Source organism: Cinclus cinclus, chromosome 4 (assembly GCF_963662255.1).
Source record: "Cinclus cinclus chromosome 4, bCinCin1.1, whole genome shotgun sequence".
Lineage (NCBI taxonomy): Eukaryota > Metazoa > Chordata > Aves > Passeriformes > Cinclidae > Cinclus > Cinclus cinclus.
This window is the reverse complement of record NC_085049.1, coordinates 7,897,987-7,917,401: the sequence shown is the minus strand read 5'-3', so window position 1 is coordinate 7,917,401 and position 19,415 is coordinate 7,897,987. Positions and strand designations below refer to the sequence as shown.

At 41.6% G+C, this 19,415-nt stretch overlaps 1 protein-coding gene across 1 annotated transcript in view; it reads right to left on the bottom strand.

The window, feature by feature from the left end:
• The window catches only part of LAMB4 (laminin subunit beta 4), a 39,602-nt gene extending 20,933 nt beyond the window's left edge, over positions 1-18,669 (bottom strand). Inside the window, exons 1-18 of the mRNA XM_062490790.1 lie at positions 18,636-18,669; positions 17,271-17,428; positions 14,131-14,266; positions 12,455-12,528; positions 11,639-11,827; positions 11,427-11,490; positions 10,674-10,888; positions 9,607-9,727; positions 8,900-9,088; positions 8,061-8,240; positions 7,231-7,340; positions 6,691-6,770; positions 5,583-5,733; positions 4,537-4,668; positions 3,494-3,679; positions 2,184-2,305; positions 1,368-1,488; positions 279-456 (exon numbers count right to left, since the gene is read on the bottom strand). Of these exons, the coding sequence (XP_062346774.1) occupies positions 279-456; positions 1,368-1,488; positions 2,184-2,305; positions 3,494-3,679; positions 4,537-4,668; positions 5,583-5,733; positions 6,691-6,770; positions 7,231-7,340; positions 8,061-8,240; positions 8,900-9,088; positions 9,607-9,727; positions 10,674-10,888; positions 11,427-11,490; positions 11,639-11,827; positions 12,455-12,528; positions 14,131-14,266; positions 17,271-17,428; positions 18,636-18,669 (2,440 nt within the window). The remainder of the gene's footprint in view (positions 1-278; positions 457-1,367; positions 1,489-2,183; positions 2,306-3,493; positions 3,680-4,536; positions 4,669-5,582; positions 5,734-6,690; positions 6,771-7,230; positions 7,341-8,060; positions 8,241-8,899; positions 9,089-9,606; positions 9,728-10,673; positions 10,889-11,426; positions 11,491-11,638; positions 11,828-12,454; positions 12,529-14,130; positions 14,267-17,270; positions 17,429-18,635) is intronic.
• Between the last annotated feature and the right edge of the window lie 746 nt (positions 18,670-19,415).

The following is a 19,415-nucleotide window of genomic DNA, read 5'->3' as shown; positions in this document are numbered from 1 at the left end:
GCTTTTCAGAAGATACAAAATCACTGCCATGGTCCCTGTCCTGCTGCTCCATGAAGCTCATCAGGAATGATGAACTCTGAGACTCATGCCACCAAGAGGTGTTTGCAGCACACACAGGGTTCAGTGGGATACAGTCTGCACATCCACAGATATCACATGCTGACCAGCTTCACTGCTACACCACTGCAGGCTGAGAGCTCTACAGTCAACATATCCTGCAGACTCAAGGGAAAACCAGCAGGTGCCCAAAAGAGCTGCCTGTGCAGGCTGGTCCTTACCGACGGCGCCGTTGTGAATTCGGGCTGACAAGCTCGCTATGAGCCGTGCGCACGCTTCGGGCAGGATGTGAGGCCCAACTTCAGATGCAATTTCAATACAGTGATACTTTTGGTACTCATCTAAATCCTTTTCACTGCATAAGTTCTCCACGGAGCCAATTCTGGGAATAAGTCCCAGCTTTGTTGTTAAGAGAGAAAAGAAAATATTTTTGCTTAGATATATTGAAAACCAGAATTTCCCACATTCTCTTAATGTGCTTTCCATTGCAACGAGAGAGGCCTGGAGCACTGGGTTTCCAAATCTGCAGTTGTGCCATTCTGTCATCTAAATTCACATTTATTCTGAAGGTCTAAACATTCCCTGAGTTCTTCAAATAAGAGAGACTGTGCTTAAAAAAATAAAATTATAAGATCTCTGGTATATGCTCAGAACTGGTCTTGCTGTGCCAAGTTAGTGACTCCAAGAGCAGTGTCTGGCCAACATTTTTACTGGTATTATTGTGATAGAGAAAAATCAGCTGAAAGTTCTATGTTCAAGTATAGCCAGCCCTTGACAGGTCCAGTTCTACAGGAATAATTAGAGAAATAGACCTAAAAGTATTTTTCTCAAGAGAAGCACCCAAAACTAACACCCTGTTCCTGACTTGATGGAAACTTGGGAAATATCTGGACCTGATTCCCAGGAAGTACACAACTAATTTTACTTTTCCAATATAGTTTTTAAAAATATCTGTGATCCTGACATATTAGAGATATTTTAAAAAACCTAAGTGATGAGGAGCTGCACAAATTTATATCCATAGCCACAACATCTTATCAGCACATAAATATGGACTGTGTTCATAATCAATGAGAACAGGTAGGCATGGAACATATGCTACAATTATGTCTTGTATTTCTCCATGAAAATTTAACCAGATACACTTCTGCCTTTCCATACAAAAATATGCAAACAGTGTCAATGGAGATAAACAGAAACTGAATTTCTATTAAAACACACTATATATTATTTTAAAATACTTCTAAGTCTGTAAAAAAACCCACCGTGTATAGATACAACCACAAGGGACTTGTGACACAACTACTCACTGAGTCAATCAAGATGAATGATTTTGCCTTTTTGTCAGAGGCAGAGAGCTGAGAAAAATACACATCCACAAAATATTCTGTTCCCGGCTCCAGGCAGACTGGAGTTTGCAGAATTGCAATCCTGTTTAGCAGAAATGAACCACAGTTATAGCCAGGAGTCAGGACAAAGCAAGGTTTACTGCATTTTGTGAGCTCTCCCTTCCTTCTGTGCCTGCAAACTGAAGCCTGCAGCCTGGAGCAAGCCCTGCTGCTGTGAGGAGCACACCCAGCCAGCCCCATGCTTGCAGTGGGGAAAGCTGCAGGACTTGTGCCAGATGATTCACCAAATTTAAACCTGGGGAGATTAAACTGAGAATGGCAGGTTTTACTACTTCTATCAAGGGGGTTTGCAACTCACTGTTCATACTCATCTTTTCCTGTCCCTATTTGATCAAGACATTGGTCACATCCTCTTAGATTCTCTCTATTCTTTACACAGGTCCAAGCTGAAAAGCTGGTTTTGAAAATAGACTAGGATGGCGACTTTAAGTCAGTATTTCCTTTCTCTACTGAAGTAGCTGCAATTGGATCTTCACCACAGCAACCAACCCCAGCTGGATCTCAGGCTGCTCTCCTGGGTTTGGCAAACTTTTGCCAGATTAAGGACTGAGCATCAGACTCTTCCTTAGAGTCTACGTAGTATTGTGGTGTGCCAGCAACTGAAAAGGCCACATGTGTTTCTGATATTCCCACTCTCCCACACATGTGTTGCTCTGCAGTACTTCAGTAAATGATCTGTACACAGATCTACAGGCAAAAAGACAGCAACAGTCAGACCTCTTTGTAGCTGGGAGAGGTAACTCATGTGGCTCCTGTGAAAGGACCTTGGTTTTGCAGTGTTGACCTGATAAGATACCAGCAGGCTGGATGGCAACACTTGCAAGCCAGTCTTCCAAGAGCTATAAACAAAAGACAAAAATTATGGCTATATTTTGTATCTAAAAAACCTGTTTTCTCTTTGCAAGTGTTAATGAAAGCCATCTGAATGATTGCACACTGCAGTGACAAAACAGATTTTTTTCTTTATTCTTTACAGCATTGAAAAACCATGTTATTTGTGAAAAATTCATTGTGTTTGCAATGGCTAATGAAAAGCAGAGACGGAAATGGGACCTCAGCTGGTTCAAATGGAAACAGCTCTGTTAGAGCCATTGGAGTTGTTTCTTTTCTCAGTACAGTGTTATTCTGGAGATACCCTTCATTACCTGCCTTCTCACACATCTAATAAGAAATAATAAACACAAAAGACTTTGTAACAAATGTATTTCAAACCCAGCTCTTCAGTCCTTTAGACATAAAAAAAACAACCCACTGGGTTTGAGCCCTACCTCAAACCAGCCCACTGAAAAAATGTTCCCATGTTTTAGGACACTGGGAGATTGTTTTTCCTCAGAATGAGAGTCAGAGAACAGAATACAATAGACAGCAGGAAAATTTTGAGTTGTGGAACTGTTCCAGAGAATTGCTAAAGAGTATGGAATATACAAAAGCTGGTACCAATAAAACACTTGCTTGTGTTTTTGAAGACATGGGTGAGGACCTGAGTTACCAGATTTGGATTACCAGATTTCTCTAGACATGTCATCATCACTGAGAAATCTTCCCCAGGCGAAAAATAGTAATTTGGTTATTTTCCTACAATTTTCACACATCTCAGAGTCCAGTTGGAGCAACTGGGAAGCAGGATGCCTGCAAAAGACCTGGAAAAATATCTGTGCAGATCACTCCTGTCTGTGCACATTTTACTGCCTGAAAAATCCCGGCTAGGAATATAGGATGCTTGTCTAAAAGGAACTGCATTTTTCACGTGTTTGATTTTTGAGCAAAAGTCCAGTCCAAGAGAAAATGAAATCTTGGCTGAGGCTTAGAAAACACATCTAGTGCTGATTTTTCATATTTGAGTGGAAAGGGTTAAGGGGGTCAATGGAGGACATACTACTTGGTTGGTAAGGCAACTTGTTACTGGGTGAAAAGCACAGCAATTTTAATTTTGGATATAAAGAATAGGACAAGTTGCTCATCCTATTATTCACCAAATAGACCCTGCACCTATCACAACATCACAAGACACAAGACATCACAAGTACCTCAGGCTCGTAACGAACTGTGATGTCAAAGTCCATGGCAAAGGGAACATTGTTGATGGCAAATCTTAGCCCAGCTCCGCTGGGAACGCGGGCAAAGCCGTGTCCTGTCCATGTGACAGCCCGGCCAGCGCTGGGCTGCCGGAACACCACCGCTGAATCCGAGTCCTGCCCAAACTGCATCGCACCCTGCAAAGACACGTTGGCATTGTCAACAGCACACGGGGTCAAATTACAACAACAACAACAAAAACAAACTCAGAAAAGAGAAAGGGAATATTTTCGCCGCATCGTTCACTTATTTCAGCCATCGGTCTCATTTTCTGTGCAAGCTTAGGATCAACAAGCTAAGAGCTCTCCCAAAGGTAGGGTATTTAGGGTCACATGTAAAGAAAAGCTTCCTATAACTTTGTAGCAACAGTAAGAGGGACTAGAATAATCCACTCACTTCTGAATAGTTGGCATCTCCAAATATTCACATTGCAAACCTTAAACAGAGTAAGCCTGATTTCATACGTGGTTGGATCATTCCATTATAAGCTGGATACATAAATATTAATACTTACAATGGTTGCATTTAAGTGCAGGAGGTGCCATCCTAATGTCTTGGTAAACTTGTTGGAAATGTCTTGCAACCAAAAAAAACCAAAACCAAACAACAAAACCAAAAAAAATCCCAACAAAACCAAAACCAAACAAAACCAAAAAACCTAACAAAAAATGAAACAGCACAAAAAAACCCCAACCAACCAAAAACAAGCAAACAAAAAAAAAGAAAAAAGAAAAAAAAAGAAAAATAAAACCAAAACCTTTCATAAAGACTTTTCTCTTCCAAAAATTCATGGAACTTGAGTCTACAAAGGCACTGGACAGAGCAGAGCAAACCTGTCAGTGGACATAAAATGTCCAAACCAACTGTGTAACAAAAAATTTATTTGTGTCAGGATTGTGAATCCCATTTGCTCAGGCATTTCCTTGCCCTTTGTTGCAAAATAAAATTTTATTATTTGGTGTAAACTTAAGTAACCACTCAAATACTAATTTACCTGTTCAAGTCCAGATTTTCTTATAGTTCGTTTCTTGTTCCTGTTCAACACAATCTTTCCATTTTCAATCATGAACTCATAGCCTTTCTTCTGGAAGTAGATGTCACACCTTGGAAGAGTGCTTGGCTGAACCTATGAAAGAACAAAAACAGGAGCAGCACTGTGTCAACAATGTTGAAGGCTGCTGAGCAAGTAAATGAAAATCCACATTCTTAAATCAAGATCTATTCTCACTGGGAGAAGCTCTAAACTGTGGCCCAGCAGCTGCTGGAAGTCTTTTTCCCTCATTCCCTTAAAATTAACTTGCACTTTCCCCTCATAAGCTATGTCCCAGACATATGTTTTCCATTTAATTATTGGACTGTAGAATGATTACTGATTGTGATTATAGCTGAATATTTGTGGATGCGACCTGCAAATAAACATTTTTTTGTATTATTCCTTATCTACAGTTTCTGTACAACATGCCAAGAGAAAAAATGTTAGCAAAAGCATAGACAGAGGAGGGGATGCACCCCAGGTTTGAACTCAGCATGGGAAACTACCCCCATGTTTAAAGGGGGAAAAAAGAATTAATTTTTCTAAAAACATTACAGATGGATGCCAAATTCTTGAGGAAATTATGCTACAAACAGTGCCTTTATATAAGGCAGCAGGAATTAGTCCAATGGAGCAGAGAGTAATTTGATTCTTCCCTTGTTGGAGATTCCCAGAAATAAAACATTTCATGAGAGTATTAGCAGCTCAAATGTTTTCCTCTAATTTAAAGAATTAAATTAATTTCTCTAATTCACGCTAGACCAGTGTGCACTTGAGAAGCAACAAGGGCAGTTTTTCAGGTCATACCATGCTGCAGTGACTGTCCCTTTTTAACAGCCCCAGTTATGGAACAGTCATGTCTGTGGGAAACAAAGACAAACTGATGATGGGACTTGCTTTGCATTTCCTGATGAAGAGTTGCTTCCCAAACAAGGGCTCTCCTCCTCAGCCTCAGTTCCTGTAATGATCCCCTCTCAGTACAACACATAAAAAAGCCAAATACCTACCAAGGGTGCAGAGCCAGAAAGGGGCTTTGCATGCTCAGCTTCATAAATATAATAATCCAGGGGTAGAAAGAAGTATCCTGGAGCTGGCTCGTTGCACTGGCGGCTCACAATGTTGGGCAGACACTCGCACTGACCGTCCTCCAGCGAGCACCTACAGGAAGAGTTGGTAAAGGGAGAGTATCAGTGTGGCCCAGCTGGGTCCTCACAGCATGAGGATAGCTCAGACCCACCCTCATTCCACCTTTGCTTAATTTTCCCATTGCTGGATTACCTCCATTACTTAACTTCCTATCACCCACCTCCTCTGTTTCTGATGCTGGGTTTATTCAACGCTATTTTTCCATTGCTTCAGAGTCCACGATCTGATTTGTCTTTGTCTGCTCCATACCTGAAGTTCCATCTTTTTGTTTCCTGAGAATCTGTTACTGTCTATTCCTGTATAATTTCTTGTATCTTTTTCTATAATAATCACTAAACTACAATTCTTAATAATCTGTCACCCACAATTATGGAGAAGGGACATGAGACCAGAAGGACCATTGATATGATATGGAATGCTGTCATATACTTACACACCAGGGGATTTACCTGCTCACAAGGAGCTGCTCCACAGCATGGAACTGTGTGCTCCTCTATCTGAAGTATAACAGCAGTAGTGAAGATCCCTGCCCAACAGAATTTTGGAGGAGCCCAGCTGAAACCAGCCTTGTTTCTAAAATTATACATTTTAAATAGGAGCCAGAAAAGAATTTCTAGCATCTAGGGTAGATGTAGGAAGCTAAGTTAAAAATGTAATCTCTAACTTACTTCTAATTTCTAATAATATTTGGGCCTCTGGTTCTCTCAAGGCATATGTTTTATATTTCATATTAAACACATCTTGGCTCCACCTGATTCAAGGTTTGTTTCAAAGGAAATAGGCAAATGCCCTTACCATAAATAAATTTCCAAGATCTCCACCCAACTTTACACTGTTTATATATGATGAAATTCCATCTACATTCTATTTTCTTATCTGTACTGTGACTGTATTAACCTAACAAAAAAATCTACCCTAAGGGTTTATAGAAATTAAAACCAAGAAAGAACTTGAACAACTTTAACTTACAAGTTATTCTGGGAACCACCAATATCACAGTCACATGGAGAACAGCCATACAAGCTGCTGCCAAGACCCCAGTATCCTGCCTGGTATAAAAAGAAGGTTCTTTTATGGCAAATATTTCAGCATGCAAAGCAAAACAAAACTCATTCTGCTGGATGAACAATACTGCGGAGCACTACTGTGCTTGGCCATGGGAGATTGCTTCTCTTACTGGATAGCAGGGGGGCTCAGCCACTGCAAGAGCCAGACATTTACCCACTTGTACAAGCAAATTGCTTTGTAAACAGCAAAGATGGATCAAGGACATAATTTTGCATTTCCTTTCTTTCCTGGGAGTGCTGCTCCCCCTGCAATTTGATTGTGCAAATGTTTGGGAACAGTGAAAGAGAAACAGACATGTCAATACAAAATGGGAGCATACAGCTATAAAATTGTTTTGAATTTTGACTAATTATTTACTTTTCTGGCAATGAAAAGGTGTGAGGTGGGTGAGAAGACTTCCAAAACCACATGCAGAAGTGAAACCAAAAACTGAGTACCTACAAGACATTTTTCACAGCGTTGCCCTGTGGTGAACCTCTGGCAGAGGCACTGTCCCGTGACAGGATCACAGATGGAGAAGGGCAAACTGCCCAAGGGATGGCAATTGCAGGCTGCAAGGACAGAGAAGTGCAGTTACCTCTGCAGGTCCCAGTGATGGCAGCAGGACTGGTATTTCTATTAGATATGGCATCAGCATGACAGGCAGTCTCCATCCTCCACATAGACAGACTACAGAAGAATGTGCCCTGGCACTCTCCAGCCCTCTGAATGCCCTTGGAAATGGACACTTTCCTCGGTGGATCCCTCTCTGGGGGAACAGAGGCACTAGCAGAATGCCTCTGCATGGTTAGCCAAGTGTTGTGTGCTGATCTGCACTGCAGTCCTTGCGTGTGGCTGAGCACCTGGTGTGGGCATAACGTGCTCACAAACCCACAGTGCACCGGGTAGAGGTGTGATGTGCTTTCAACAAGCCTTTCTCAGAGGAATGCTTGGCCAGAAGTTCTTTTGAGAAGGCAGCAGCTCCTGTCATCTCAACATCCCTTTTCAATTAAGTTGCATATTTAATAACCCTTCTATTAACAATAGCCTGATCTGTTCTACTATACATGTATACATATATATATATGCATTCTGGAAGTAATTTTGCATTGTTTGAGTCTTGAATGCTGCAGCAGAAACCTTGAAGTTTGTAGACATTAAATTACAGTAAGCAGCTGAGTATTTTGTGACTCAAGCAGAGTGTTAGCATGTGGATCTAGAGCAGTGCAGCCGACTACCTCCACGCCTTTAAAACGCTTTGGAAAGGAAACTAGAAGAGGTGGATTACATACGCTGGCAGCCCAGGGGGTCGCTGCTGCTCAGTCCGTAGTAGTTTGTCCTGCACTTGTCACAGAGAGCGCCCTCCACGTTGTCCTTACAGGGGCAGCGACCCGCGACCGTCCCCAGCGCAGGATCCGTGCGGCTCTCGCACACGCCCCCGTCCAAGGTCCCCTCCGGGTCACAGCTGCATGCTGCAGGCAGGGTCAAGGACACACGCACAAAAAAACCCAAAAAAAACCACAAAAGAAAAGAAAAAAAACCCAAACAAAAAAAACCCCACATGCAGATGTAAGCATGAAAACGCAATTAATAGAGCTGCTTGGTAATCTGCCCTCGGCTCCTTAAGGACTTTTCATGCCAATCAATTGGTACAATTAAATAACACTCAGGGTATTTTCTCCATACTATGTTAATAATGAATTTAGGTCATCTTTCAGAAGAAGAGCTTTCGTTTCTGAAAGATTATTTTTCTTGTGTATGGCAGGTATCTAGCAGAAATTATTTACTCCTCCCATCACTTTTGGAGCCTCTTCTGTAATCGCTGAAGGTCACAGAAGCAATATTACTGCTGCTATTCATGTTTATATTGATAGCTTTAAAATGATAGCTTTGCTGGATTTCTAAGCTCTGTTTAGCAAGGAGTTGGAATATGCAGCTCTTTCTACAACACTGGTTGGAGGACACCATCAGGCAGCTACTTTGTAAGGCAGTTTGGATGTGATAGGTTTGCTAACATTTTTCCAGCCATGTAGCCATTTAAGCATGGGCATGGCCATAGGGCTCAGAGCAAAGGGAACCAGAACAACCCTGTTTTGAGTCATTCTTACAGAAGTTAAAAAGGGAAGCTTACGGAGGCACGCCTGCGGATCTGAGATGACTTTGAGCGGGTCCTGGTAGAAGGAAGGTTTGCACTTGTCGCAGTGCTGGCCCGTGGTGTTGTCCTGGCAGTCATCACAAACGCCACCGCTGACCCCGCCGCTGGCCTGGTACACGGCCATGTCAAAGTGGCATCTGCTGGAGTGGCTGTTGCAGTTACAACCTGAAACCAAAACAAGCAGTGGGGTACTTCACACCATGTAAATGTTGTGGTCTGGCCATATTGCTGTCTACACTTAACACAGGGTTACTGGTTACCTGGATGATTTCCATGCCCAGCAAGATTATTTCCAGGCCTTGTGTGCTACAGCTGGGGGGAAAATTTCCAGTCTTTGGACGGAATTTGATTCTAAACTTGGAAATGCAGAGTGAATTTTTTCACTCACAAGAAAACCACTGAAAATGATCATGAATGATCATCAAACCAATCAATGATCTTTTTTGCATTAGGTGCTTTTTCCCCCTTTATTGTTTTCTTTCTCTGTATGAAGAATAAGAACATGAAACAGCTCTTCCTCTTGTAGGATAACACAGCACCTATGGATGCAGGAATCTGTTTTTCTGGATGAAGCATGAAAAAGTCTCCCTCCCAGAAACCTGGCCATCCCATTATGGCTTGGACTAGGATTGTGCCACACCCACTTCTGGTTATTAAAAAGGAAAATATAATGTTTGAGTTACGTTTGCAAGCATTATCCTGCGTCCCTTCGGCTGGCCTCCAGGGAGCATCATTGTAGAAATCTTTACATCTTTCACAAGACAAACCTGCAGTGTTATGGTGGCAGATACATCTCCCATGGACCTGTAATGTGGTGAGAACAGAGGAGATAAGGTGACAAAGGAGAGGAGAGGAGAGGAGAGGAGAGGAGAGGAGAGGAGAGGAGAGGAGAGGAGAGGAGAGGAGAGGAGAGGAGAGGAGAGGAGAGGAGAGGAGAGGAGAGGAGAGGAGAGGAGAGGAGAGGAGAGGAGAGGAGAGGAGAGGAGAGGAGAGGAGAGGAGACGTATTTGCTTAAGGCATGTCAGCAAGATCAGGAAAATTTGAAGCTCTTTGGCTCCCTCAGCTGATGTAATTTTCAATTTTTTAAACAAAAGGTCTGGAGAATACCTGCAAATATTAACCAAATAGTTTTAAAGCCACTGAGCAACATTTAGAAAAAAATTACTTATAGACATATCAAAGGAGACTTCAACATTTTAGATTATCTCTCTCTCTCCCTACATGTATTCATATTGAGATACGTATTTTCCAGGAGAAAAAACTCTTGTTCCCAGAGTGAAAGAACTTGCTATCACATTCCTGTAATTTTTAATAATCCATTTTTCATGGGTTAGCTTTGCATTATCAACTATTCTTTGTGCCAATGCCTCCTGCCCCGCTGTAGAGCCTCCAGGCCCAGCTGGAGTGTGGAATGCACCAACAAGTGGCCATTCAAGTCTGCACACTCCATAGACTACTTACTGCATTATATTTGCACCATTACAGCTCTGGAATTTTGCTGCTATTATCAGCAGTTCTTTTCCCAGTTGCTTTTTAAACAACACAGTAGTGCCAACAAAGACAGTTTCTGTGCATTCCAACCCAGGGTTTTAAAGGAAGAGTCTGCATTGAAGTATCTAACAACTAGCAGTTGCAAATGGTCAATCCAAAGATTATCAGAGATCTTCCTTCTGCTCTCTCCCTCCATTTTTTCCCTCTAACAAAATACCAGTTGAGACTCCCCTTTTTTGAGACTGCATTAAGGACACACCATCCCAGACTGGTGGAAAACATCTCCCCGTAAGTTCTGCACGGAATCACACTGGCTGGCATGGCCATTGCAAAAGCAGCTGCCCCGCACAACCATCTCATAGATGGCATAGTAGTACTTCTCAAGGGGATCACTGTGCCTCCTCCCAAGCAGAGCATCTCCAAGGGTGTGGAGTTTAGTAAAATTGATCCTTAGGTTTGTCAGTGTAATAAGATCTGGAAGGAAAGAAGAGAGATCAGGAGCCTGAGTTCAGTCTAAAATGAACAGTATAAAATCTTCAGCTTGAATCAGTCCAAGAATTTTCCTGTAGTGAAGAAATAATGGAAATGATCCACTATTGGCCAACACCAGTAATGCCTACTATGGCAGTGCAGGGACCCACTTCTGGCACACAGCTGCATAAGTGGAGCAGCATCCTACTTGGTATGGCTCTGCATTTTCCCAGCCACTGTCTTCATGTGTTCATGTGTACCTCTGGGACTGCTCTCAAAAAGCAGTGTGGATTGGGCCTGAATCCAGAGGGAAAGACAGCTTAGCTTTATGGATGCGCTCTGAAGAACTTTGCTGTCTGTCCCCAGGGCTAGACAACAAGACCTGGCCTGCTTAATTTATAATTACAGTGTCTCCCTAAGATACTTAGGTACCTAATTTTCAACATCATTGACTTACACCAGCTGAGCTGCTGACCCTTTCATTGTACAAAATAAACAATAGCAGCAAAGTGTCTCTGGACAAAACATGTAGTGTCCATACCTTGGATATATGGCACATATGGATTTTCTATTTCAAAGCTGGGATCCAAAGCTTTTAAAACAACCTGCAAAACAAATCAATAAAACTCTAGAGATGGGATGAGCAGCCAGCAAAGGGGTCAAAGTACAGGCCTCTGCTTTTAGCAGACACAGAGCAGAGACCTTCAGTTCCACAAATGATTTGAACTCATACAAACAGACACCTTACAGTACCTCGCCTTCAGTGGAGGGCTCGATGTCCGAGTATCTTGAATCACAAACAACATCTCCAACACTTTTTGCTGGACCAGAAGATATGTTGGGAAAAGAAGATGCACAATCATGTGCAAAATATCTAAACACTTTCCAGGTCTGACCAAAATCAGTAGAGCGTTCAACCAGCATTGCTGCAGGCCGAAATGTCTGCAAGACACATTTCAAGAATTCTCTAAGCAGGCATTAATAAGACACCTCAGGGGTTATTATACTGATATTCCTCTTTGGACGATGCTAAAACTTTGTATTTGAGAGCTTATAGTCTCATTACAGCTACTGTGATGGTTACAGGGCTCTTTGAAAAAGCTCATTAGAACCTCTCACTAGCAAAAGGGAAGGTAACATTTCATATAGATATGTGATTACTTTATATAAGGAAGTTTACCCTAATGATAAAGGAATTTTGTAAAACAAAAATTTGCAATCATCTGGATCATAGTAGATACGTATGAACTGAGTTAAATTGAAAGAGCAGCTGCAGTTCAGATATGTCCTACATTTTTAGAATTTAATTTTGCAAAGCATTTTTTCAGGTTTAATTCTCGGACTTAGAGAAAATAGGACCAGAAGGCACATGAATGGGAAGTAGTTCAGTCTATCCTCCTCCCCTAAGGCAGGATCAACTATAATTTAACCATATTTGACAGGTGTTTATCTAACCTGTTCTTACAAACCTCTAAAGATGGAGCTTTCAATTCCCTCTCTAAGCAATTTATTCCTGTGGTTAAGTAATTAGCGTATAACATTACATAAAAGTTCTGGTAAAAGATGTACCTTAAAGGTCAGGATAAGATGGCTGAATTGGAATAAAGTTTCTAGGTCCAATCTAATGGTGACATGGTCAATGCCTGAAAAGAGAATGAAAATGAAGTGCACAATACGTACATTGAAGGGGTTGCTGAGACAGTTTTCCCATGGGGGATTTAAAGATGCCTTTTGCAGCAGAGCAGCTAGACCCTATAGGGCATCCTCTGTGCACAATGCACATGCAGCTGGACCCCTCTCTCTCAGGCAATATGATGTGCTGCCTTCCTGCCACTGTCACCAGCAATGCTACATGTCACTGAGACTGCAGGAGGTGGCTGAAGGTCCTGCTCACATAATTCAGACTGTAAATGATGGTTATGGTAGGGTTCTGAGTTTGCATGTTTCTATATCCAGTTAGATTTTTTTTAATCCATTCAAATAATTTACTTATTGCTAAGACAAAAAAAAAGAGAACTACTAAAATGAAGTGTTTTCTTCATGCTAAATAGAGCTGTTAAACCCTTCTACACTTCCAGATGTGAAATTTGTCATGAGCAGATCTACTGTACCAGGTGTCTTAAAAAACTAAAAAAAATATGGAAAGAACTCCAGGAGTCACACATTCTCTGTAGAGAGTTCCAGGAGCTCAGCTGATATCCCCATTGTTCATGCCTGCATGCACCATCTCAGGACTCCTGCTGACCACGCTGTGCATGAGACCTCATCCCAGAAGAAAGATAGGGAGAACAAGGAAAGCTCCTCTCAGCTGGCCCACAGCTTTATTGGCAATGGTGACAGATTTTTGCTAAACTCCCTGAAAAAACAAAGCTTATGGATTTTCAGTTGGATACTCAAAATAGTGGTAACGTATTATTTTATTTTTCTATGCCTTAATTTCCAACCAGTCAAATGTTTTTCACATAATCACTGTATGTCAAATAAGACAGAATAAATGTTATTCCTCCTAGCATGTCTTCCCAGAGAAGCTGTAAGGATACCATCTTCATCAATTCTGGGATCACACACATCCTCAGAAAGTTGCAGAGGACACCAACCCTAGCAGTGCTGTTGACACATATGAAGGATCAGTGACCATCCAGAGGGACCTGGAAAAGCCTGAGATGTGGGCCCATGGGAGTCTGATGAGATTCGTCAAGGCCAAGTGAAAGATGCTGCACCTGGGTTAGGACAACCCCCAGTAACAATATGAGCTGAGGGATGGATGGATCCAGAACAGCCCTGCAGAAAAGGAACTTGGCAGTATCAGAATAAGAGAACTGATATCCAGACTTCATTTTTTTTCCTAAACTATTAGTGCTTTAAAAATAATTTTTAAAATGTGTATTTGTATCTTACACACTGTCTTTACATCACATCTGTAGTCAAATGTATATTTTGACCCAGATGAAAATTCTCTGACAGGGCAGATACCTGTGGAAAATATATGGCTTCCATGTATAACTCAGCATTGCCACTGGTCCTCTGGTCAGCTCTTGGAGGTGCTGAGTTTGAAACTTAGAAAAACAGACTTTCTGAAATCTTACCTTGCTACACACAAAGGGGTTTAAATCACTCAGTATTACCTAATCAAAGAACAGATGCAGTTTTTTTTATCTCTTCACGAAGGCAACTTTGTGAAAGCCAGTTACATAAAGAAATCTCACAGTAACATTTTGCAGTAGTAGTCTCTCTAAGGAACTTACCATTTTCTGACTGCCACCACTTCTTTTTCCTTTCAGGCTCAAACGTTGTGATAACATTTTCGACCATGTGACTGTTGTGCTGGGTATAGGGATTATATGGGTATCTGGAATCACAGAGAAAGCACTTCTCTTCAGCCTAGAAAACAAAATGAGCAGAATAAAAGCTTAGTTTGGATTCTCCACTAAAAATTAGGTGGGTGTACATGTATTTATGCCATTGTAAGGCTTGAACCCATCTTGTTGCCTTGGATGCTTGTGCTTTTAATTACTCAGGCTTTTCATATATAAGTCCAAGAGAACCATCATATGCACAAAGCATGCACATAGTAAGTGTTGGTCATGGTCTTCTCCAGGTACTTCATAAAAATTACACTTTTTCAGTTGTGGAGAAGGGATCTCAATAAGACCAGGTACATGGTAAGTAGTTGGTTTGGGAAGACTCCACCACCCTGACCACTGTCAGTGTCTTTTGAAGCACAGGGAAATGGGGAAAGTTTAAGACCAATGCAAAGGAGGAAAATCAGGATATCAATAGGACGCAAGGGTCTTGTTTGAAAATGTTACAAGCAGAAGATGAAGGCAGTAATGATTAACCAATATCTCAGTTCTGAACGAGAGGCTTTGATAGTGAGGACAAGAAGCTCCTGTTTAAGGTGATAAAATGCAGATTGATCTGGAGACCAAGGAGGGGTGACAAGGTCAGCATGCTGGGCTGGGACATGGCCTGTGCTGAGCCATGTGAAGAGCCTGAGCAGCCATCACAACCAGCAGAGTCCCAGGGAAGTGTTCAGCAGGGTGGGCAGGGGTGGACTGACCCCAGGAAATTTGGGCAGAGCCTGAGTGTGAGGATGTGGGAATAAGCCACAGCAGAAGGTGATGCCCAAGCTGTGCACCTGGCTGGAGGGGACAGTGGCAGGAAGAAGAGGGGATGACACAGCACCCCAGAGGGAGCTGAAGAAGGAAGCATGATTTCAGTGCCCATGGCTGGGATGCTGGATATGACCCAGAAGGAGTTGGGTGGAGTGGCACCCCACTTGGCACACTCAGGACCCATAGGGAAGAATGGGAAATGGTTTTAACATCTTTGCATTATAAAATCACCTGAGAATTATTTGCATTTAAATAAATGAAGATATGTAGATTTACAGGTATGGTATAATTAATGTATTTTAAACATGGTAATTAAGTATTATATTCAGTCATTCTATACTACACTTGACAAGTGTATGAATGCACATTTTAGGAGAAATAAAAAATATACTCTGTCATCTCATTTCACAAAGCTTTGGTAAGGACAGCTTAGATTGTTGAGGCTAAGGACCATGCACACTTACACTCTGGCTTATATAAACATACAATATAACACTGAGGCAATTTATATTTAAGGTTGCTCCATAAAAATCTGCTCCAAAGGACAAGCATGTGCATGTCCACGCCTGGAAGATCAGATTTGCCTCTGAATTGTGCAGCTTTATACTCTCCTCTGTGCCATCTTTTCCTTTCAAAACGTGTGCAAGTAGTAAACCCAATCATTGAGCTAAAACCCACTTAACCTACATTTTAAAAACAGTAAGACATATTAAATGTATAAAAAATTATTTGTAGTGCTGCATTCTAAACACAAAGCAGTTGAATTCTGATTTTTTTTCCCCACCCAAATCCCACCTAAATCCTGGCTCGTGGTAGCTTGCCTCATCGACTAATACCCATTTTCATGAGTAAGGTTTGATCTTATGAAGCCTGACACAGATCATCAGGAGGGGACCTGGGAGAGGAAGAACTTTGGTTTACAAGATGCAAGATGCAAAACGTCCTGTTGTGCCTCCAACAAAGAATTCAAACTGTGCTGGTGAGAAAGCAAATTGAAATGAAGTGGGACTCTGATGCACTGTAGGTGACAATGCTTTCAAGGCAAACTGATGGAACAGAACACACTGCCAGAGCATCTCTCTCTCTCAAGCTCTGCAAAGCAGCAGTTTGTAGCTTTCACCCTCTTCAGGAGACAGCCACCAGGGGTCAAGATATGTTGAAGCATCATTAAATCACAGGGATTATTGTGGAACAGCTGCTCCTTTTCATAAATCTATATTTACATAATTCAAAGGATAATCACAGGTAAGTGAAAATATTATTTTTTTTATTGCTTTTTGGTCTCCTCCTAAAAAGCAAGAGTAAAAGGCAATCATCCAACTTTAGGGCCAGAAGGATGATTCAGGCTATTTCAGCAAAGGAAAGAGATATTTACATTTTGCAGAAAACTGTGGGTACAGTGTGCAACTTGGAGCAGTGCTTTGTTCCATGTTCTGCAAATGTGTCACAACATTAAGCTAGAAGGTTATAAACTGTAATTTTCATTTGCCTATAAATTAAGCTGTATTTTAACTTCCTCTTCAGCCTAGGCTGTTATTTAGTGACAATACTTCTATTTGTGACAATTTATTAGCTCAGTAGGCCCAAGTGCTCCAGTATGTACAACAGGGGAATCCTCATTTCTGCATACCTTCCATATACCCAGCGGATCCCCTTCATCTCTGCAGCCAGGAAGTGAGAGGGCAGCCCTCTGGTCAGCCACATTTTGGATCTGCTGACCCACCCACATGGCCAAAGCCTGGACCACAGCATTAGGTCTTCCCTTTTCAGAGGCAGCTTTCTGCTTTCAGCAATATTGGCCTCATTTCAGATCAAAACAGAGGTAAGCATATGGTGTAAATCCCTTAACAGGCTGCCTCAGGTCTCAACACAATATGGACATGTCCTCTGGAGAAGGTCCTGCAGCCTGGGGACCCCACTCCCCCTGCACTCACACACGCAGACCATGGGCGTCACCTCTGGGGGCCAAGTGGGAAGAGGACTTGTTGAGCAAAGCTCCTTCAGAGACCCCTGTGCTCAATCCCTGTGCATCTCAGGGGTGTTTCTCTCCCTTGAGAAGATGCCCATTGCTGTGGAGGCTGTTTGCTGCCAAACCCTCCATATGTGCTGCAGTGAGGCACAGCCTTCCACCAGACTTAGTGTCACACTGTCTGATAATTATTCAGATAACTCCCACAGGAGCTTCCTAGTCTGGGCAAATTCCCTACACAGATGAGAATATGGTTAGTAAGCAGAGCTCAGTTTATTAAAAAAAGATAGAGCAAACCAACCTCAAGGTAGCCTATAATGCAGTACTTCTGGGGGCTGTTCATCCCACAGGTTGATGAGGCTGTCAGTTGTTTGCTGCGGCCCTGGAGAAGGTCCCCAAGGGCTGGGTGGCAAGAGCCAGCATCACAGTCGTGCTGTGCATGCTGGGGTCTCATCAGCACTGAGCATAACAGAAGATCAAAGAAAGATTAAATTGCTTTGTATATATAGCAGTATTCTTCAGACAAAATCAGTTAAATCCCAACACAAGCAGAAAACTCAATTATCCTTTGCCTTTACCCCTTTTGTCCTTAACTTTAAGTTTTTTAGAGAACTTCAGTAATAAACACACCTGCTGCAAAACAATCATAAAAATATAGCTAGCATATTGTAAATCTATGCTAAAACTTATTTTTTCAGCACATTACTTTTGAGTAAAAATGCCAATCTGCCATGAGAAATAATTTATTTTGCTTCCCACCCTGACATACCCCTTGCCAGCAATCCTACATAAGAACAGTGAGCATTTCAATTGACTCTGTGAACAAAGACAAATTTGAATTAATTCCACTTATTTCTGTTGATTTCCAAGATATAATGGTGGAAATGAGACCAGAATTGACATCAGGGGTCCCTCAGATTTTCTTTCAATTTTCAATGAATCCCTAGTCCAGTGTCATAACCCCCTCAGATCCCATGGAGTGTTCATTAATAAATAAAAAGAGTCATTCTGAATTCTCTGAATAACAGCAGGGCTTCTTGTTTGTTTTGCCTGAAAACAGCTTTCTGTAGCTTTCGCATTATATTAAGACATCCCTTACAGGGCTTTTACTTTTAAACAAGTTCTGTCCTGAAACTGAAAAGGAATGGGTACCTTGGAGGCTATATCCATTCAGTTTTACTTGACTCAACTTGTTAGAAAAGGTGCAATTAAAAAATCCCAACAACTGATACCTGAAGATCCCACAGAACACTAGAAATACAACTACAACAGTAAAAATACAGCATTTTATAGCTAGATTTCAGTCTATGGCTCAGGCTCTAATTCAGATGATGAGTAATACTTGACTCTAGATGTAAAGAAGTGCCTATGTTTAGTTAGCCTGCTCTTTTTAGTTATACAAATCCATGCTTATTATTCATTAGCAGATGTTGATTGCCTCTTTCAGGATCTGAATCAGACTCAATTACAACATGTATGTTTTCTTTGTACTTGAAGGTTTCATATCACTCGTAGGTCCCTCACTGTCAGGAGCGTGGTGAATAAGGATTCACTGTCACATGTTTCTCAACAGCATTTCCTTAAAGGAAGCACTTTAGCAAAATCTTGGAAAGGTGTGTAAATCACATGATAATATTTCAAAACTGGCCTGAGTCACTGTACTTACTGAGCTGTAACAGGATGACCAGTCCCAGCCTCATGCCTCTCCCATCAAACTCTGACTCGTACTGCTGCAAAAGAAAAACTGGTCCATCACTTGGTGCTCTCTCTCACCAGGGCACACAGGTGTACCCAGAACCAGCCTTTAGTAAAGTGACAGAGATGTAATAAAAACGCAAAGACTAAAAGGAAATCCTGGCTTCAATTTAGTTGTAGAAAAAAAATCTCATTATGGAAATTTTGGCACTGAAACTGGGATGAAAGAAGAGGAGCACTTCACAAAGGCTTTCAGAGAAGACTGTGAAAACATATTCACACTTAGTGCAAAATATGACCAGAATACTATCAGCTAAAATATTGTAGTATTCAAATTCAAAAAAAAATAATAATTCTAAGTGGATTCAGCAGGGCTGTTTGCAGACATCTAGCTCTTTCTCTGGAGGCTCGTTTGTTTTCATTAACTTAAAACTTAGTCAGAGGTCCTAATGAAGTCGCCACTGAGAAATGCCTGATGTCAGGTGCTATAATTTTTGACAGAGACCTGATATAAGTGCATCTTAAGATGTAGTGAAGAAAACCAGGTAATGCCAGCATCAATGCAAAAAACTTGTACATGGGAAACTTGGCATGAGTCCAAGAGAGGTTGATTGTGGCATCATGACATCCTTCCTCTTCCTATTTACCTGGAGGAAAGTGAGATTTGCCAACACAAATCTTCTATTGAAAAAACAAAAGGCAGCCATGGGTATAAAAGACAACCCAGCATCCTGTCACCAAGTAGAATTCC